Source organism: Dermacentor albipictus, chromosome 6 (genome assembly GCF_038994185.2).
Source record: "Dermacentor albipictus isolate Rhodes 1998 colony chromosome 6, USDA_Dalb.pri_finalv2, whole genome shotgun sequence".
Taxonomy (NCBI): Eukaryota; Metazoa; Arthropoda; class Arachnida; order Ixodida; family Ixodidae; genus Dermacentor; species Dermacentor albipictus.
Genome location: NC_091826.1, coordinates 141,928,887 through 141,949,099, shown reverse-complemented (window position 1 = coordinate 141,949,099; position 20,213 = coordinate 141,928,887). Strand labels below are relative to the sequence as shown.

Here is a 20,213-nt window from a genome sequence, read left to right as displayed (position 1 = left end):
GCCGTAGCCATGCGTGCGCTTTTGATTTCCGAAGCATAGAATAAAGCGAAAGTGTCTAATATTACAGCAACTGCAATATTAAGGAATATTTATGTTGTACTTAATAACAGCCGACTTACAGTAATCTCATCGACTACATCCGAAGTACCAAGATTTCATTGCCAAGTCTCGCCATTTACTGGCTTTTGAGATCTTTGTGAATTTAAAATTATAATCCCTACTTCAATCGCGAAGAGCATGCCTGTTTCTATCACCATAAATCGTGATCAGTTCATTTCCATCAACGTCTCACAACACTTTCTGGCCAGTTGTCCTCCAAGCGTCCTCCAAGTCCTGTGTTCGTGCTTCCATTCGACATTAATTTCGATAGGTTCTCCCTCAGCAGCGATTTGCTATAACTTGAGTTTCCAGGGCCTAAAAAAAGTGTTTTGTGGGCAAGCATTATGTAGCTGTTGTAGATGTCAAGGGTCGACCGTCACGGCATCACGGACATTTATTTTTTTACGACGGGTTGTACAAGAAGAGGTTACTGTAGTCGAATGTGAAAATGTACATACAGTCAAAACTTAAAATAGCAATGGCTATATTTGGCTACAAACTTGTTTTGCTATTATTGTGTTTGGCTACATTTGGGCTACAGTTTCTCTAGCTTTGGGCTACGCCGCGTGGTCCGACCTGGCAACACTGCACAACAGCTGTCTCATCAAAATGGCGGTATGTTATTTTAGAGTGCGTAGTGACGCAGTTCAGTGAAAATGTACCAGTTTATCTTTGTGCGCGAAGCCTCTGCGACACATTGCGAAAAGTGCGTGCTTCCCCAGCGACACAATTCATCGCTTGTCATCGCTTGCCCAGTGAAGGCGCCTCTGAGCGCATGTACGCAGTATATGAGTGTGTTGTGCAGTCGAAGGTGCTTGCGGATTACCTCTGCTGGAGCCAGCAGCGATCGCAGATGGATATCGTAATGACACCGCATCACTCGCATTTTGGCAGGTGAGGGCTCTTGTGTGCAGTTATAAAATCAGATTTCGAACTGAGAGAGGTGTTGGAACTGTTGAGTGCGCAGTGCTTGTGATGAAGAAATGCCATTGCACTGGGTCTAGAAGAGCGAGTGATTCTCGGACGCTGATCGTGTTTACGACGCTGTGGCTCCGTTTCATCACCGATGACAGAGCAGCCATCTCAAACAAATGCTGCAATACGCATTCCTCAGCATCGTCGTCCCCCTCGACGCATCGACGCTTTGCAAGCAGCTACAGTGACGTGCCGATAATTATTTATTGTGCGCTACGCGCCACAATGCAGGCAATGAAACCGTGTTGTGCGGCCATCTCAGCCCGAGAAGATGTATGCATAAGCCAGCTACAGTCAACGCTTTGTTTTTGATAGTCGTGCTCAGTACATCACCGATGACAGTGCGTTGTGCGTGTTTTGTGTCGGCGGTCAAGATTGTTGATGCCTCTCAGCTCGACACCGCGTCACTGTTTCCGGAAGATAAGTTGGGCGTGGCCCAACTGTAGTGGGTGCGCGCGCAATAGTTACATGCCTCGCGCGGGGCGTGACCTCTGGTTTTGATTGAAAGGCGAACTCGTGCTAAACTCGTACATCGCGAAACCCCCTCCGAGTTCAACTCGGGAACATGGCGGTGGCAGCAGCAGGCTGTTTCATTGCATCCAGCGGCAGCAAGCGTCAGTATGACCGTCCGGACCCGTTCACCTGCATGACCAACGGGGAGTTTCAGCGTCATTTTCGCCTGTAGAAGACATCAGTGCGCTGGCTGTGTGACAAGCTAGGCGAAGACTCTCGTCTGCGGAGACAGCGTGGCGGGCTTCCTTCGCTCACCGTCGTAGAGCAAGTCATCTGTGCCCTCCGTTTCTACGAGACTGGGAGTTTTCAGGGAAGCGTCGGCGCCGAGCGTTACAGTGGACGCCATCAAACTACCGTTAGCAACTGTGTCAGAGATGTGTCTGACGCGCTTATCGATGCGGCAGTGCGTAAGCGCTGGCTAGCTTTCCAGAATACTGCGGCGGAGGGCGCATATATAAAAGAATGCTTCCTACTTCGTGGGAACATTACGAACGTAGTCGGGTGTGTCGACGGAACGTACGTAGGAATTAAGGCGCCTTCAATGTCATCGTTACTGTGATTAACAGACTTTTTCGCTGGTTGATCATTTTTTGCCGATTGGTCTACATGTCTGTCAGGGTGCCTTCCAAATGGCTCACTTTCTTGGGAAAGAGGTTAATTAAGTATAAATAGATAAATGGATATTACAAATTGTGTGAAGTAACCTATGAATCCTAATCTCATAAAGAACTTGGGGTTCTTCATTGGTGAAGTTACTAAGTATGCACAATGCTGAATTTTGGTCATGCATAATCTATAGGCCGCACTATGAAACAGCGAGGCATTGCACAATTTGTTGCAGCGCGAGATGTGGATGTTGCGCCAAGCCGGTTGTGCCTATGCATTTGTGGCGAAATGAAAATGCATTGAGAATCTTAGTGTGTTGGCTTGCATGAAGAAAATACTTCAGATTGTTTGCTCTGTTCACTGTCAATGCCTGTGCCAGAGGTTCAGTGCATCTTCTTTTTTTGGGGGGCGGCGTTATTCTGGATGGATAAATTGTATATTTTCGTCTCATAATGGGGCTCTAATTCTTAAGCAGTAGAACAATGCACATCCGATACTCTGCAGAACTCTCTGTACGTGAAGTTGTCATGAACCAACAAGGCAAAATTACATATCGGGAGAAATGTGGTGCAGATGCCAATGAAAAGTGGGTCTTTAACCCACCATGATAAAAATAAACATTGCAGAGCAAATAGACCATTTGTACAGCTTTAGAGCAATGATTACACAAAACGTGATATGCCCAAACGAGTAAACGCTTGCCGCAATGGCAAAGTAGGCTGAGCGACATGCAGCATATATTGGCCTTGAACATGTCTCGTAACCGTTATTTTTATTGTAAGCCCTCGCAGTCACACCTTTCCCTCCAGCACTCCCTTTACTGAAACGTGGCACTGTCTTTCCATTGGTGTCATGATGATAATGGTAACGGCAGCAGCAAGGCTGGTTAATGCTTGCCTCTTTGATTCCTGTGAGTTTAGTGGTCAAGAATATGGCACGTGCATGCATACAGCTGTGCTGCAAAATTTAACATTTGTGATTTTTTGAAAAGCTAATTTTGTTGGGAAATTTCAAAGATGCGCACCATTGTGGCCTAATAACTAGAGCATTGGTGAGGTTGAAGACGGTGTATTGGTATAGGAGCTTGAAGTTTAATTGCACAACAATTCGACGGGACACAAAGAGAAATACACACAGCAGAATGCTTTGCTGTATGTGTTACACTTCTTTGTGTGCCGTTGAATTGTTGTGCAATCCAACTTCAATTAGAGCATTGGGCTTCTTTGGTGCAGGACCGAGGAAGTGTGAGCTATTCGACAACATGCCAGTGCCTTGCCACACAATTATGGAAGTCGGAAGGTTTGCAAACAAATCTTTGCTTTCAAATCCACCTGCTCATGTAATACAAGCGCTGATTGAAAGAACCATCACACAAAAATAATAGTGAAATCAATGGCCTGTGAAAAGTGTAATTTGGAGATAGACACCGTTGACATAATAGGTGCCATACCGGCTTCAAAATTGTACTGGACAGAGCAGTTTGTTTCCTATGTGAAGCCCATTACATGCTGTGCAAATAACCAAGCTCAGTTTGTTTTGACGTGCTACACAACATTCAGTGTAATCTGTTTTTGATTCTAAAGAAGTGCCAAGCACCACCTCTTTTTCAAGGACGTCATGGAATATTTGGTGAGACTTTTTCAGCCCCTCATAATGGAAGTGTGGCCAGCCAGCTTTGCTTGGATACCATTTAGATTTCTGCTCCTGATCATTGTGCGCTATCAAGTTGCAGAAGTCTATGCAACTGGTGCAAGGCAATACGTGTTTCTATAGTCGGATACAACTTTAGGAGGCTGCGAAATCTGCACTACAATGCAGGTGAACACAAGCCTGCACCAATGGGCACGCACTCTAGACTGACATCGTGCCGCCGGACAGACTAATACCTGCTCGTTGGAGAGGGACTATTTCTTTAGACGTGTAGGCAATCGGCTGCTGCGCTTTGGTCATCTGGGTGGGGCCTCTCCTGTCTTCTGAAGTTTTATCCGACTGTAAAGGATGCTGATTTTCATACAACACAAAAGGACAAAGTGTACAATTATTTGGCCTATGAAATGAATACATCAGAAGTGTGCTATGCAAGGGCTTAAGATGTGTGAAATATGGTACATGCAATTATAAGACAATGTTAAAGAATATGTGGTATCGATCATGCATGTAATGACACATTTGAATCGGGGAGTGTTGCAGTCATATGCACAGTATATAGGTGATAGCATTATTAAGCTCCTGCTGTTTCCTGTCTTCATTGTGGATTACACACACCGTTCATCTTGTGGCTAATCAACACGCACTGTATTCTTGCGCATAGAAAGAACAAACAGCACGATGACGCGTATGCTGCATTAGTGTATTTTTTATTTACATGGTCCAAAAGTGGCACTGGTTTTTGCCTATTTTGAAGGGACACCAAGTGCATGTTACAAGTCTCCTAATATGCACAGCACAATGTTTACTGCAATAATTTTATTCATGCTCTTGAATAATAAACAAAATATTAAACTGAAAGCTCCTTTATAAGGTGTCTTCTGTGGGCTCGACAGGAGAGCAGTGAGGGCACCGATACTACTGTTGCAGAGCAGCCCTCTGGACCTCTGCCGCACTCGCAACAGCACGTGCCTGGCGCTCGCCTACTGCCACCAGGCGGTTGAGGCCCCCCCCCCCCCCCCCCCCAGCAGCAGAATGTTTTGCTGCAAAAGAGTGTATGGGAATGAATCAGCCGCATACAAACCATTATTTACAAAGAAAAATGCTCGTTGCACTATTAGTACTAAGTGCCCTTAAATGTGGAAGCCTCTAGTGCAGTATGCATAATAAAGCAATGCGTTGGGACAACGTTGCTTTATTTTTCATAACTGGGGTTTTCTTTTTCAGAGCCAATTGTCATGTTGATTAGTGTGCCAGCAGCTGAGGTGGCCCCGCACTTTCACGCGTCTCTACTGTCAGCACCACAAACCTATTTTTGTTCGCTGCAAAACAAATGCCTCACCCTACAATCCCGTCTTATACGAGCTGATTGCATCCTATGCCTACAAACATCATATTTTTGTCCCATCACGCAATTTTCTACCATCCTCGGCTGTAGTTCTCTCTCCTTGACGTCCATTCTGTCATGCTTATGTAATCACCTGATATGAATTGGCAACAACAATGAACGTGCATGGCCTGCCTGCCGATTCCTTTCTTTTTTCTTAATCTCAACTAGCATATCAGTTGCCACGGTTTACTGCGCCACTGTCTTCCTGCCTTAATGCTATCTCCAACAATTCTTGTTACTTCGCTTTCTGCACAGTCCTTGACATCTCAAGTTTCTTTGTTAACCTCCAGGTTTATGTCCCATATTGCATAACTGCTGGAATGCAATGATTCTAGACTTTTTTCAAGGATATCGGTAACGTGGCAATCACGATTCGGTAATGCCTTCCATGTGCTGTTCAACCCATGAAATTTTTGTATACGTTTCCTGCTTTATATCAGTACTTGCTATTGATATTTCACTTGGATAAAGATACTCTTCCATAAATTTTGCTGGCTTAATGTCACTCATGAATTTCTGTTTTCTGACCAAGTTAGTGTAGGTTACCTTCATCTTTTCCATATTTTCGCGGGCCCACTTGCATGTAAAAGCACGAACACTCATTGGTTCTCACTGCCTTCACTAAACTGCTGGACATTCAGTTCGTTACTACGAAAGTGACTTAATCCGTGCACTCTTATTATGCTAAATATGAAACAGTAGCAATATACTTATCTGCAGTTTGTCGATGTCTCCTTCACTGTGTTGGTAGCGAGATCCATCGTCGGTACCACTTCCTTGTCGCATAGTAGCTATATAGGATGTCTGCCTTTTGCCCACACTATGTAATGTTCGTGACGCTCGCAGTCACGCAAAGTCGAGGAACTCAGCGCGCTCGCAGAAGCAGCACCGGACAAGTTGTTTCTCCAGCACTTCGCCGTGAACAGTAGGTGCGCGTTGCGATCTGTAAAATCGTCGAAGCTATTGGCAGTCTTACCGGGTGCACGGGAAGATTGCCCACGGAGGAACAGAACTATCCAAGAAATAGTGGCCATCGTCGAGCCTGATCACTACGTTGCGCACTGCAAGCTCGTTGTACGGGTTTCTTTACACTGGGCCTCTCTGATGCTTAGCCGCCATGCTTGCCCGGTGAATGGATGTAATGACGCCACTACAGCGTTCGCTCGTCGTATAATGCGAAGCGTACTAAATTACAAATTAGTCTAAGACGCATTCAGTGCACATCTCGTAAGCTTCACAATGCTTCTAAACCACGTTAAAGTAACTAATAATATTTTACTAAATGCATTTGTTTTACAACTTGCTTCTACATGTAATGTACTCGGTGGAACGACAAACAAGTGAAAGAAGGCACGACCATGCACCGACGGTATGATCACGTGAGCCCCAGTTTGTCGACCGCCCAGAAGGCAACGCCCAAGGAATGATAGCCAGCCAGAGTGAATCTAGATAAACCAATGAAACTGGAGGCTTGTCGAAAGATAAACTGTGTCTCGGTACCATTCGTGCTTTCATCTTGGGGTGTCGCCAGAGCTCGTGAAGATGCCGAGTTTCGCCAAACTCGGCGCATCCTGCATAGCACCCCAGATTATACTGACACGTGAACTCGTTTATCTTTTGCGCGTGAGCGCTTTTAATGCCTAAGAAATGTTATCGCTCAGTGGAGGATGCGTCTACATTTATTGGAAGTTTCTAGAATATTATCGATGCATCTATCCCCTGCCGAACCTTGTGTGACTTGATTGCATGTGCGCGCGACGCGAATGCTGTAGAACATTATGGAAGGCACGCGGGTCCCAGCGTTTACTCTGGAACATTCGACGTCTGATGTATAAAAAAAAGCCGACTCGCTAGACCCGCTGATTAGATTTTGACGATCGTCGACTGTGTTCGCCGTTGTCGCCGTTCTTTACGTGTAGCCTGTTTTGTGGGCACAGGTTCGCCCAATAAAGGTTCGTTTCGTCTTTCACTGTATTGCTATTGTGTCCTTCAGTAGTCACTCCACGTGACAATATACTTTTGTTCTCGTAGCGATGCTTGGATAACGGCTCTGGCTTTCGGGTCAAGGTGACTAGAAGGCCGCCGACAACGGCAGCTAAAAGTGTTTCATGCTTAAACAGTTTGCTCGTTGCTGCCGCGCATGTGGCCTTGGGCGGAATGATTTCAATCTTGTCGGCGGCAAATTCTTCTAGATGTTTGAGAAACCCACCGCCTACCAATAGTTCTTCGTCCTGGCTTGCACCTTTGGTCACCACGAACGTGCGAAAGTGCACATCCATAACAAGCATGGCACAATGCAATAATAAAACTATCATCATCATCATCAGCCTGGTTACGCCCACTGCAGGGCAAAGGCCTCTCCCATACTTCTCCAACAACCCCGGTCATGTACAAATTGTGGCCATGCGGTCCCTGCAAACTTCTTAATCTCATCCGCCCACCTAACTTTCTGCCGCCCCCTGCTACGCTTTCCTTCCCTTGGAATCCAGCCCGTAACCCTTAATGACCACCGGGTATCTTTCCTCCTCATTACATGTCCTGCCCATGCCCCATTTCTTTTTTTAATGTCAACTAAGATGTTATTTACTCGCGTTTGTTCCCTAAACCAATCTGATATTTACTTATCCCTTAACGTTACACCCATCATTCTTCTTTCCATAGCTCTTTGCGTCGTCCTCAATGTAAGTAGAACCGTTTTCGTAAACCTACAGGTTTCTGCTCTGTATGTGAGTAATAATAGGACACAGCTGTTATACAATTTTCTCTTGAAGGATAATGGCAACCTGCTGTTCATGATCTGGGAATGCCTGTCAAACTGCACCCCACCCCATTCTTATTCTTCTGATTATTTCAGTCTCATGATCCGGATCTGTAGTCACTACCTGCCCTAAGTAGATGTATTCTCTTACCACTTCCAGTGCCTCGTTACCTATCGTAAACTGCTGTTCTCTTCCGGAGATGTAAAATGTTAGTTTTCTGCAGATTAATTTTTAGACCCGCCCTTCTGCTTTGCCTCTCCAGGTGAGGGAGCATGAATTGCAATTGTTCTCCTGAGTTTCTAATCAAGGCAATATCATCAAATCTCAAGTTACTAAGGTATTCTTCATAAACTCTTATCCCGAATTCTTCCCAATTCAGGTCTCTAAATACCTCCTGTAAGCACGTTGTGCATAGCAGTGGAGAGATCGTATCTCCCTGCCTGACGCCTTTCTTTATTGGGATTTTGTTGCTTTCTTTATGGTGGACTACGGTGGCTGTGAAGCCGCTATATATATCATTCAGTATTTTTACATATGGCTCGGCTACACCCTCATTCCGTAGTGCCTCCATGACTGCTGAGGTTTTGACCGAATCAAACGGTTTTTCGTAATCAACGAAAGCTATCTATTAGCCCGAGTGACGTCACGGCCAGGACACCGCTCGCTCGGCTGCCGCGCGCGCTCGTTCCCTTCGTGTATGCATGGGGTACGGGTGGCTCGAGCCGTACGTATTGAAGAATATGTCGGCTTCTTTCAGCTGCCATACCTTAACCACAGTTTCTTCTTCAAAGGTGTGTGAGTCGAGAAACTTTGCGGCTTGGATATCGCAAGCTAAGTAGCGTTAAAGGGGTCTACTAGGTTTTGCAATGCATATATGCGCCGTGTCTATCGGTAAATTTTGACTAAAAAAAAAATATCTGCAAATTCAACGCGCGAAGTTGTGTATGATGCTTCGCTAAACACTTAACATTCCTTTAGTATTTAGCTATGAGAGGCATTGCATTTTACGTGGAAGAAAAATTTGGTAATTGGCGTCAACATGTTATCTGATTTTAGAAAGACACTGCCCAGCGAAGCTCTCATCATGATTCCTATTACTCTGGTGTGTTGTTCTATTCAAATATGACCATTCATTAATGCGTAAAAAAATAGTTAGGCGCGCATTTCTTATGAAAAACTTCGCTGCTACTTTCATCCCCCTCTGAAACAGGCCTCCAAAAAACGAATTGCTAATGGCTGCTAACATGACGGCGCGTCATGTAGAGTATTTACACAGTTTATTCACAAACACCATAGTTGCAATCACCTGAGAGAAAAGTTTCGCTGTTAAGATCGAGAGCCACTCAATTGAAAGTGATGAAATGTTTCATAGTGGCCCTCAGTAGCCTTTATCGACAATATGGCACACCCCTGATCACGTAACGGTAGCAATCGACTGTCCGTATGGCGAGGCACGCTATGTTCGCGAAACCCATCAGTTCACTACAACTTCGAATTAAAACCATAAAGCATTTTTTTTTACAGCGCCAACTGGAATGGCTAAAGTATTCTCGAGCTACTACACCGCTGCAGCTTAGATTTCCTGTATACAAAAGGAAAATTCAAGCACCTTCTGTCTCACCATGTCTCGATCCGGCGTTATTCAATTATACAAACGGATAACTATTCGCTTCGTCGGTACATAAAAGAGAACCTTGCAGGCAAATTAAGTTTGCTCCAATCCAATCGCAAACATTCATAAAGAAAGCACCACAAGCCTTGCATATACTTGATTTCTGACCCTCCACCGGGGGAATTTCGATATCTTCAATATGTCCCATACTACTGATCATTGACGCTTCGACTTCTTTCTGGCTGCAGCTATGCGGTCCAGCAGGCATACTTCACTAAAAAAATTGGGCCGAGCAGCCTGTGTCAGTTCGCCATGTATATTCCTCAAGCAGCAAGCACCAGTAAATTTCTCAAGTGAGTTTGATTTGATTTATTAATTTCCATTTACACACACACATGTACAGAGGAGTGGTAAGTGGAGGTGGATGAGGGAAAAAAGTCGCGCAGACGCGGCTTGAGGTAACCTCACCCACTTAGGTACAATATGGCTGCACGGGGTAACACATCAAGCGCCATATAAATTACATTTATATAGTGGCCATAAAACATTGCAGTTATACAATATATGAAAGAACAGTGAAATATTTCCACAATAACAATGCAAAACACACTGCGACATTGAAATAAATAAATGATATACACTTGGTAATATAGACAAAAAAAAGAGGAACTTAACTTACATTATTAATCATCAACAAACGCGCCCTAAAGAAGTGAGTTGAACGTGTAGCACGGAAAAGGAAATATATATTGGTACATTTCTATTTGTACTCTGTAAATAGCTCTAAGCCTTCATTAACTTTACTTCAAATTTCCGCCGCTTAAAAAAATAAACACGTGAAGAACCGCCTAATGTTGACAAGCAGTTAAAGAAGCAAGTGAGGCGTGTAGAATCTAAGCTCCAGTATTAGTTTAGTCCCCGTGCTACTGCCGAGCGTTTCTGTGAGGAAATGCAAAAATTCGATATTATACCATGAACTACTCGTCGTGAGCAAACCTATTTTAGCGGAATAAAATCAACGTAACTGCTGTAGAAGTCATATATAGCCAGCTTTGTGACATACTTGTTGCACCGCGGCAGGTATGGTATCATAACTGGATTCCTATAGGCTATGCTTTTGCGATTGTCTATCCGCGCATGAAAAACCCGCAATGGGCTGGTCTGCGTCGCTTCGGCTGGCACTGTAGCGTTGCCTTCGAGAGCTGCATTGTTGTCTAAGAAATTAGCTCTTTGAATAAATGTTCGCAAAGGAAGACGTCGTAAATATATATTTGAGACGACCACCATAAGTATACAAGCAGAGAGAACGAGGGCGAACAAACGAAAACACCGCAGAAAGCGCCCGGACAACGCCCAAACTGTAGCAGACGATAGGGGCGAGTCCGTGCCCTGACGTCACGCGAGCGGCGCTCGCAGTGCCGCCCGCGTTCTTTCTAGGGGCTAATAAGGGCTGGTTATGTGCAGCACAATTCTCTATCACCTGATTGATAGTGTGAATATGGTCTAGTGTTGAGTAGCCTTTACGGAATCTTGCCTGGTCCTTTGGTTGGCAGAAGTCTAAGGTGTTCCTGATTCTATTTGCGATTACCTTAGTAAATACTTTGTAGGCAACGGACAGTAAGCTGATCGTTCATAATTTTTGAAGTCGTTGGCGTCGCCTTTCTTATTGATTAGGATTATGTTGGCATTCTTCCAAATTCCGGTATGCTCGAAGTCATGAGGCATTTTGTATTCTGGGTGGTCAGTTTTTGTAGAACAATCTGCCCACCATCCTTCAACAAATCTGCTGTTACCTGATCCTCTCCAGCTGCCTACCCCCTTTGCATAGCTTCCAAGGCTTTCTTTACTTTTTCCGGCGTTACTTGTGGGATTTTAAATTCCTTTAGACTATTCTCTCTTCCATTATCGTCGTGGGTGCCACTGTTACTATACAAATCTCTATAGAACTAATGAGCCACTTGAACTATTTGATCCATATTAGTAATGATATTGCCGGCTTTGTCTCTTAACGTTAATAAAGCAATAGTAGCTTTTTATTTTCAACAGCAGTGAAAAGCATAGTCCAACGCTATATATTATTTCCATGTTGGACGAGTCGAAGTAGTTTGGAAAAACATAACATAGCTCTTCGTATTGCTTGTACAATTTGCCGACACAATATCACAAAATGAGCCGGGTCAGGCAAAAGGGAGATGGGTGTACACCGACGCAATCGCCTCGTTCTTAATAAAACTGAAATAGTAGAATGCGGATTGCACATGCTCTAAAAACGCTCAGATGTTCTCGCACACTCACAGTTTTGTGAAATCATGTCATTGTTCCAGTGCGCTATTTTTCGTAAAAATGCAGCTGTCGGAAACGCCTTTGAACAGGTGCAAAAAGCAACGGTTCGCTCTACAAAAGGGATCTTCAATGACTGGATGAATAATGATGCTTCTGATCGCGTTTGTTCATACAGCGCCGAACATGGCTTGGATCATTAAATAGGCGCATTTGCACGACGTCATCAGGACTTGAAAAATGTGGAGGTGCGCTGCTGGCGCTAATAACACTGACGCTGCGCTTTTGTCAGAAATCTTGTTCGCATTTTGGCTTTTATGTTAATGAGAAAAAATACTGCGGCCTAAAGCATCTCATGATGACTGTCTAGGGTAATGATATTAGCACTGAAGTAATGTAGTAACACACCGTATTGCCACTGCGGCAAGGAGTGGTGGCTCTGCATTCCCACCGTGCTCCTCTCGCGTGTTGCTTCCCTGTTTACAGAGCAAACAGGTTGCCCGACATAAAGCCGGATTCCGTCGAGACATCCTGAAAATTCTCGAGAAAAAAGCCCGGCCACTTGGCTGCAGTGTTCACCACAATACCGAAACAGTCATCATGAGATGGCTTGTGGCTGCAAATTTTCAGTTGTTTCTATCACAGCACCATAAATGACGACGTTTGTCGACCCCGTCCATTTAAAAATGAACCGAAGTAGAGATTGTTTATGAAGGGGAATATGCATTATTTTCTGCAGCCATTTAGGCAGCACCGCTCAGCGCCTATCGGAATGAAGGGTAGCAGAGAAAAAAGCGAGAGGGCACAATGCTCGCCGGCCCGTATTTAATTCTTTTTATTCTAATCAAGTTTACCGGACGAGCCATTTTTTTTGACAGATTGGAAAACGCATGATAAACAAACAAACGAATGTATTTGGCTAGCCTAACCGAAATCAGTGGGCTGCGTACCTTCTGCGCAATAATCGGCATCCCGACTAGTTCTGCAAAGCACCGAGGGACTGCTGTCTATAGGCATAGGGAGTTTGGTGACACGCCGCACGTTTCTTCTCGCAGCGGCAACTTTCGCAGCCGCAGTTGCCGTCCGCAGCTGTGGGGCTTCCGGCTTTCGTTCGTAGCGCGGTGTCATCGATTACCGCCGCATGTCGAGCTCTATGCCAGATGAGTTTCGTTGCATTGAATTCTATGGTTTTATGTGCCAAAACCACGATTTGATTATGAGGCATGCCGTAGACTCCGTATTAATTTTGACCACCAGGGGATCTTTAACGTGAACCCAATGCACGGGGCGTTTATGCATTTCGCTTCCGTTTGAAATGAGGCCACCGCGTCCTCGTGCTTAGCAGCGCAACACTATAGCCACCACGGTGGGCAGAGGACTACGTCCTTTGCTTTAACTCCCAAACTGAGGCTGCTGGTGCTCTGTCTTGCTGCGTCTGTAAGAGCTCTGTTGTAATACTTCTCAGTATAATTTAGGCGGCCACAAATGACCAGTTGGTAATTCTTTAAGAGTCTTAATCGTAGACCTATTCGTTTCACCAGGGCCCCTGCAATCTATACTGGTTCCTTTACGAAATGCCGTTCTATAACTCTTTCGCGAGTCGTCAGTACCCATTGCTTTCTCATATTCTTGTTCACCTAGAATTGGGGTTAGGTGGCTCGAAACCTTGCCTCCAAACACTGGTTCTAAGGAAGTGGTCGTATTCGTGTGGTGGACTGTGTTTTGCTGCCTGAGCCAAAATCATGAAAGGTGGCAGAACACCGCCCTAGGCGTGTCGCTGGCCACGACTGCTTTCTACTTGTCCGAGGGGAAGTTCTGGCTTACCGTTGATAGCAGGGTGATATTGGAACCATCATGTTGCGTGTCCCACAGAAATCTCTCCATCTCAAGAGGCACTAAATGTGTGCCATTTGCGGACGCTAGTTTTTTCTGAATGTTGCCGTTTACAGGCAGTGCACGCTATGCAGTATTCATTTTTCATGTAAGCTTTCTCACTGGTTACACATCAAGCCGCATGGTTAAGTGGAAGCTTTAGCTCGAGTCGTCCTATCTAAATATATGTAAAAGAAGAATTCCTTTTTCTCGGCAACCACAGCACCAAATTTGACGAGGTTTGTTGCATTTAAAAGAAAACGTCTAGTGACTGTTGGTCTGAAATTTTTGAGTTGGGTCGTCAATTTTTGTTAAAAATCATTAAAATCGACAATTTTCAAAAAACTATACTATCAAGTTTACAACACTGTACCTCAATAAAAGAAAGGATAATAGAATTCTCTGAATTGCGTGTAATGGTACATCTAAAGCGGACAAAATTAGTATGTTAGACATGAATATAAAAAAAAATTGTAATGTGGAAATACAGCTTTTTCAGAACCCTTGGAACCGACGTAACAAATTCACGTAAGACGTCAAATGACATTTCGAGTTTCTCCGCTTTCAATGATCTAATTGATGCCGTTTACGGAACCACGATACCTGTTCTTGATCGAGAGCTACGAATTTGTAAATGTCGTCCTTCTATTTTTTTTTTTCTAACGGTGGAATATTTGAAAATCTTTTTACGAAATTCAAGCCCTAAATTGAAAGTCCGCTTCTAACAGTCACTAGAATTTAACTTTCTCTCTCAAATGCAAGAAACTTCATTCAAATCGGTCCAGGGGTTACCGCAGAAAAACGTTATTGCGTTTTACATGTATTTGATAGGCCGCGTCGGAGTTCGGCGCAACCTAAAGCTTCCTCTTAAAGCCTGTTTCACATGCTGCGACTGGAACGACGAAAATCGGTGCAGTCTTGCTTACTGCTTACTGCCTACTGCCAGGTTTCGTGGCATACGCTGCATAATTCTTTTATTGTAATGACTAAGATGTTTAGATTATAATATTCTTGGCTTTTATTTATTAGGAGCAAATAATATGCACGTTTAGTAATTTAAAAATGTATTAGTTAAGAATTGTTTTGGAGTGCGCAACAGCGGTTTCTGAAGTTCAGTGTGACATGGCACATGTAAGCAGCTGTTCGCAGGTGATTCAGCGCCGTGTGTTGTCTGATCTGCTTTCCATGACCGTTTCGCTCTGCCTGCGCTACAGCAATCTACAAGATGACCTATCGACAAGTTCATATAGCTACCCTCACCGCATATGCAGTATTCGGAATTCGGCTGCCACGAAGTCGTCTTGTCAGCCCAAGAAGATCTTCGCGCTACCCGTGCTCGGCGTCAGCGTCTGGAGAAATGTGCGTGTATATCGCTGGTGATTTCGCATATGCGGTCTCTGCATATGTGGTCTTAGCCATATTCTTGCACCAAACTCAACAAGCACCAGCTTGAAGCCCACGTGTGCCCCTGAACGAAGCCGCGAATGATCTGTGTGATTACTGAACCTGGATTAAAAATGGCGTTGCGAAATGCAACCTGAGCGCTAGCCTGGATCGTCGATGGCCGTGCGTGTGCTGTGACTATATATATATATGGCAGTCCTATCTAAATATTTCGAAGGGAGCAAAAGCCGACGCATCAAATGTTTTGAGCAGTCACCATAACTTTTGTAGAAGCATGTACGTTGTAACGTCGCCTTCTAAAAGACACGTTTGTAGTATATTCTGCGCTGGTAGTATACTCTGAACGTCTACGAAGAAAACCATATCAATACGCGTTATCGATAATGCAGGATCGTAGGCCGACGGCAGGCGCACTTGCCCTAGGGTTTTTCAGCTTTCTGCTCAGCCTCGCACAACACTCACGGTTAGCCTGTTTTGTGGAAATATTATTATAATATAAACGTTATTAGATATTCTAGTTTCTTTACTGTAATTTATAGCAATCATCCAAATTTCTTAAGCTCGTCATGCATTTTGCCTGTATTAGATCAACATTGTTATGACATGCTTATGGGGGTTATTTCAAACTAGGTTGCTCAGCTAGAGCAAGAACAAATCAATGTCTCAATGTTTATTGCAATATGTAATTCCTAAACAAATTATATTGGCAGAATTTTATGCATGCTTTCATTTCCAGCAATTCAACGTTCAGAGCTGGAAAAAGGGATTCTTTTTATTGCTGTCGAATGGCTGCTTCAATGTTATAGCAAGCTATAATTATTCATTTCGAAAGTGTTAGGCGATGACTATATCTCTAAGCTGATAAATGCGTTTTTGTTCTACAAACACAATTGAGTTTTCTTCCTCCCTCTGATTGACAGCCATGGAACGAAACTGTTCACTTTCATAAGTATCAGGATGCAAACATTCTGGAGATTGTCTTGAGCATTTGTCTGCATCCTATAGTGTGCATGTTTCTATAAAGTTCTGGTTTTGCAATCGCAGTTATCTACGCATATTTTTACAGTTCAACAAAAATTTATTGAAATTCGCTTTCAAACTACAATGTGGCCATGCAGTAACGACATTAATAAGCAAAGACAAACTGCAGATTCAGTGTACGTGTTGGAATCTGTGCGAAATGAAGTTTTTGTGAAGTGGTCAAATAAGTGCTGTTGAAGTAACTGCAATATATACAATTTGTCTTATTTTGAACAGTCCAACATGCCATCTTTTGCAACGTTTGCTTCTGCACTGCATAGGTCAGAACCCTAATGTCATGTAATCTTTATGCACTAGACTGTTCACAAACTATACCGAAACGCAAACGGCAGTTATTATAGATCCGCACTGCGAGACGTCAACACAGTGGCGTTTGTTGAGCAAGGAATGGTGCGAGGTGTATGCAGGTGATTGAATGACATGTGCTTATGTACTTATTTATATACCTCGCAGGCTGCAAGGTTAAAGCATTAGGTGAGGGTGAATAAAAAAGTAGCTCTAAAAGGAAGAAGGATACAACAATAAAAGCACAAAAAAGCAGCACCAATACAATGCACCAACTAGCCCAACGTGTTTTACTGGCACAACATTATGCAATACTTAACAATAACAGAAAAAATTACTGCCCTTGCACCCTGTACAAATGGTAAACCGGCGAAGCTGAAATGTGCGGCCCCGGTGTTTATAACTGGGTTAATTCCGACGGTTTATTCGTCTTTCTATATTATTGGTCATGTCTGCGTTTTTAATGAGGTTACGCACACGTTTGGCTTGGGTTTATCACATTGTTCATTTGTAATGCGATAAATTGCGATTATATTGGCAGAATTTTATGCATGCTTTAATTTCCAGCAATTCAACGTTCAGAGCTGGAAAAAGGGATTCTTTTTATTGCTGTCGAATGGCTGCTTCAATGTTATAGCAAGCTATAACATAACAACCAACATCCCCGCGACACCTCCATGGACATTGCCAGGACCACTAGTGAGGCTTCAGATACCCGGAATTAGGAAGAAATCTCACGATTCCTCTATTGGCTTGAAGCAACTCACCCTGTCCCATATATTTACTTTATATAGTGGGACTGTACAAGTATATACCGATGGTTCGGTCACACCATCTGCCACAACGGTCGCATTTGTCTCCCCACAACTTGGAATTACTCAACAATTTCGATTAGACCACAAATCGACATCTACGGCTGCAGAACTTGCGGGAATACGGGAGGCTGTTCATTTTATGAGAACGCAGACACCCCATGAATGGACAATATTGTGCGATGCCATATCAGCGCTACAGGCGCTAAAATACTTTTTAAACAAAGGACCATACTATCTGCTCGTGCTGGAAATCGTCGAACTTTATCAGAGTGCCGAGTTAAGTGGCCACGTGATCACCTTTCAATGGGTGCCTAGCCATTGTGGTGTTTTTGGTAATAAACTCGCTGACAGCGAGGCAAATCGGCCTTCTCTTCCTCTGATGAAGTACGGATTGCCTACTCGCGACCTGACACCAACTCAATGATCAAGGCACTCATGCAGGACCTTACAAAGGCTTACAAAGCCCACTCTGATAACATTCACAGACGTCTACATATGATTGACCCAGAGGGTAAATTCTGTTTGCCCCCGAAGCTTACACGGAGCAAAACATAATTGCTACACAGGATTCGGCTCAGCATTGCTTTCACCCGTCGCTACGCACACCTCATCGGCCAATTGAACAGCCCTGATTGTGTACACTGTCAGATGCCCGAAACACTGCAACACGTACTGTGCGACTGCCCAGCATATATGCTGGAGCGAAGGACGTTAGACAGTTTCCTAGCCAGCGTTGGCAGACAACTACTGTCGGAGGAAGCTATCCTCGGCCCATGGCCTGACACTGCAAGTTCAATGCGTGCCACAAAAGTATTGTTGAAGTTCCTGCAGGACACCAAGCTCGACGAGCGGCTCTAGGGACGCAACTGTCTCATGTACATAAGCACTCACCACTTCTCTTATCATCATCATTCATCCCAATACTTTCACTCCCCTTCCCTCTTCCCCAGTACAGAGTAGCAGACTAGAGCGCACTAGCTCAGGTCGACCTCTCTGTCTTTCCTATCAATAAATTCTATTCATTCATACTCATTTGTAATGCCGCACATCGCACTTCGCATAAACACCATCATGAAGGGTGCAATGAATGGTTCATTGTATTAATTCAGCGGGTTCATCAGTCTGTCTGAATTATGTTACGCATTTGTGTTATGTAATGTGCTAATCATAGTATTTATGACTCGGTTATGCACTGTAGTTACCAAGTGACACACCGGTGCTGCACATTTCATTTAAATAAATACAGGGACACATTTGTGAACCTATTGGGAAGTCGGAGAGAGACTGCTGCATGTGCGCTCTGCTGCGAAAGAAAAACGACGTCACTATAAGCATAGGCCATGGCCCACCAGACTTCTGGTGCGAGATAATTCTGATATAATGATTAACCCCGTCTCCCTCGCTGTCCCTTCCCTGCAATAATACGTAGATAAATGTATATGTTTTAAAGGCACAAGGATTTCTATGTCTACCCAACAAGAAATTTCTCCGTCCATGATGTAAGACGAATGCAATGGCTCCTAGCCCCATACTAGGATTTTTGTGATCGCACCACGAGTGTTTCGCCTAGGCATATACAGCTTCACTGTAAAAAGAATGAACACCTTCCTGCTAGGCACCAAGATGATCATGAGGCGTACTAACAAATGAAAGTTTATTGAACATGCCGAACAAATGCTGGTTGACAAGCAATAAATCGAAGTTACACAAAAAGCAGAAGCAAAAAGTGAGGTGTGTGCATACAGATCCCAACAGGAAACGCAGCCATCTCTGAAAGTGTAACAGAGGCCATGCTGGCACAAGGTTCTTGCATCGACAGCTTCCATAATTTATCTAGGCAGCCGGTCTCCACAGGATGCTAGCTTCTTCCTCTACAATGCCCTCTCGACATCTAAGCGTGCGTTGTAGAGGGAGAAGCTAGCATTCTGTGCAGATCGGCTGCCTAGAGAAATTATGGACGCTGTAGATATAAAAACGCTGGGAGAATCTTGTCAGCATGACCTACGTTAGAAATGGATGCCTTTCCTATCAGGAAACACAGATTAATTTTTGCTTCTCCTTTTTGTGTGTGTTCGGTTTATCACTTGTCAGCCGGCACTTACTCGGCGTGTACATTAAACTTTTGGTTGTTAGATCATCTCGCTTTTCTTGTTCTTAGGTGTTCTCTAGTGCAGTTTGCAGCCACGCTATTCCTTATTTTTTTAGATTGCAACAAGTCACTTTAGTGACCCTTATGATGCTTCTGTGTACCTTATAAAATCTTTTACTTGGCCAATGTAGCAAGAATGTATAGTGTGAAGCATTAAGAACAGGCTATGCTAACTTCTGTGACATCAACCTTTGTAAAAGGCAATTTATTTTCTCCATAGGTGCTGTGCTTCGCAGCAACATTTCTCTACTTCGCCAAGTCATACCTACAATGGCCGCAAAGCTCCCCGGTCGCCCTGGCCCAAGAAGCGCCACTGAATGCTGCAGCCGCCGACTGCATCGCGGCCATAACCACAGTAAGAACCACTTAGGTTCTGAGCTCCAACGCACAGTGAGGCTTCGTTCGATCGAAATGTGAACTATGGCTGCATAAGCTTACCAAAGCGAAGTGTGAAAACTCGTGTCAAGCGAAGTTGAACGATTTGTCACAAAGAAGAGGTTTGGATAACGCTGATGCCGGTATAGTTTACTCTTCAGCATGGATAATTTGTGCACTGTTTGCTGTTCTAAGAGAGAAAACCTAATGGCACCTGCAGATAGATAGATAGATAGATAGATAGATAGATAGATAGATAGATAGATAGATAGATAGATAGATAGATAGATAGATAGATAGATAGATAGATAGATAGATAGATAGATAGATAGATAGATAGATAGATAGATAGATAGATAGATAGATAGATAGATAGATAGATAGATAGATA

At 43.9% G+C, this 20,213-nt stretch overlaps 1 protein-coding gene across 1 annotated transcript in view; it reads left to right on the top strand.

Annotated features, from left to right (window-relative positions):
• LOC139047104 (ATP-binding cassette sub-family C member 2-like) overlaps positions 1-20,213 on the top strand; it is a 628,131-nt gene that overhangs the window by 169,085 nt on the left and 438,833 nt on the right. Inside the window, exon 3 of the mRNA XM_070521066.1 lies at positions 19,668-19,802. Within this exon, the coding sequence (XP_070377167.1) occupies positions 19,668-19,802 (135 nt within the window). The remainder of the gene's footprint in view (positions 1-19,667; positions 19,803-20,213) is intronic.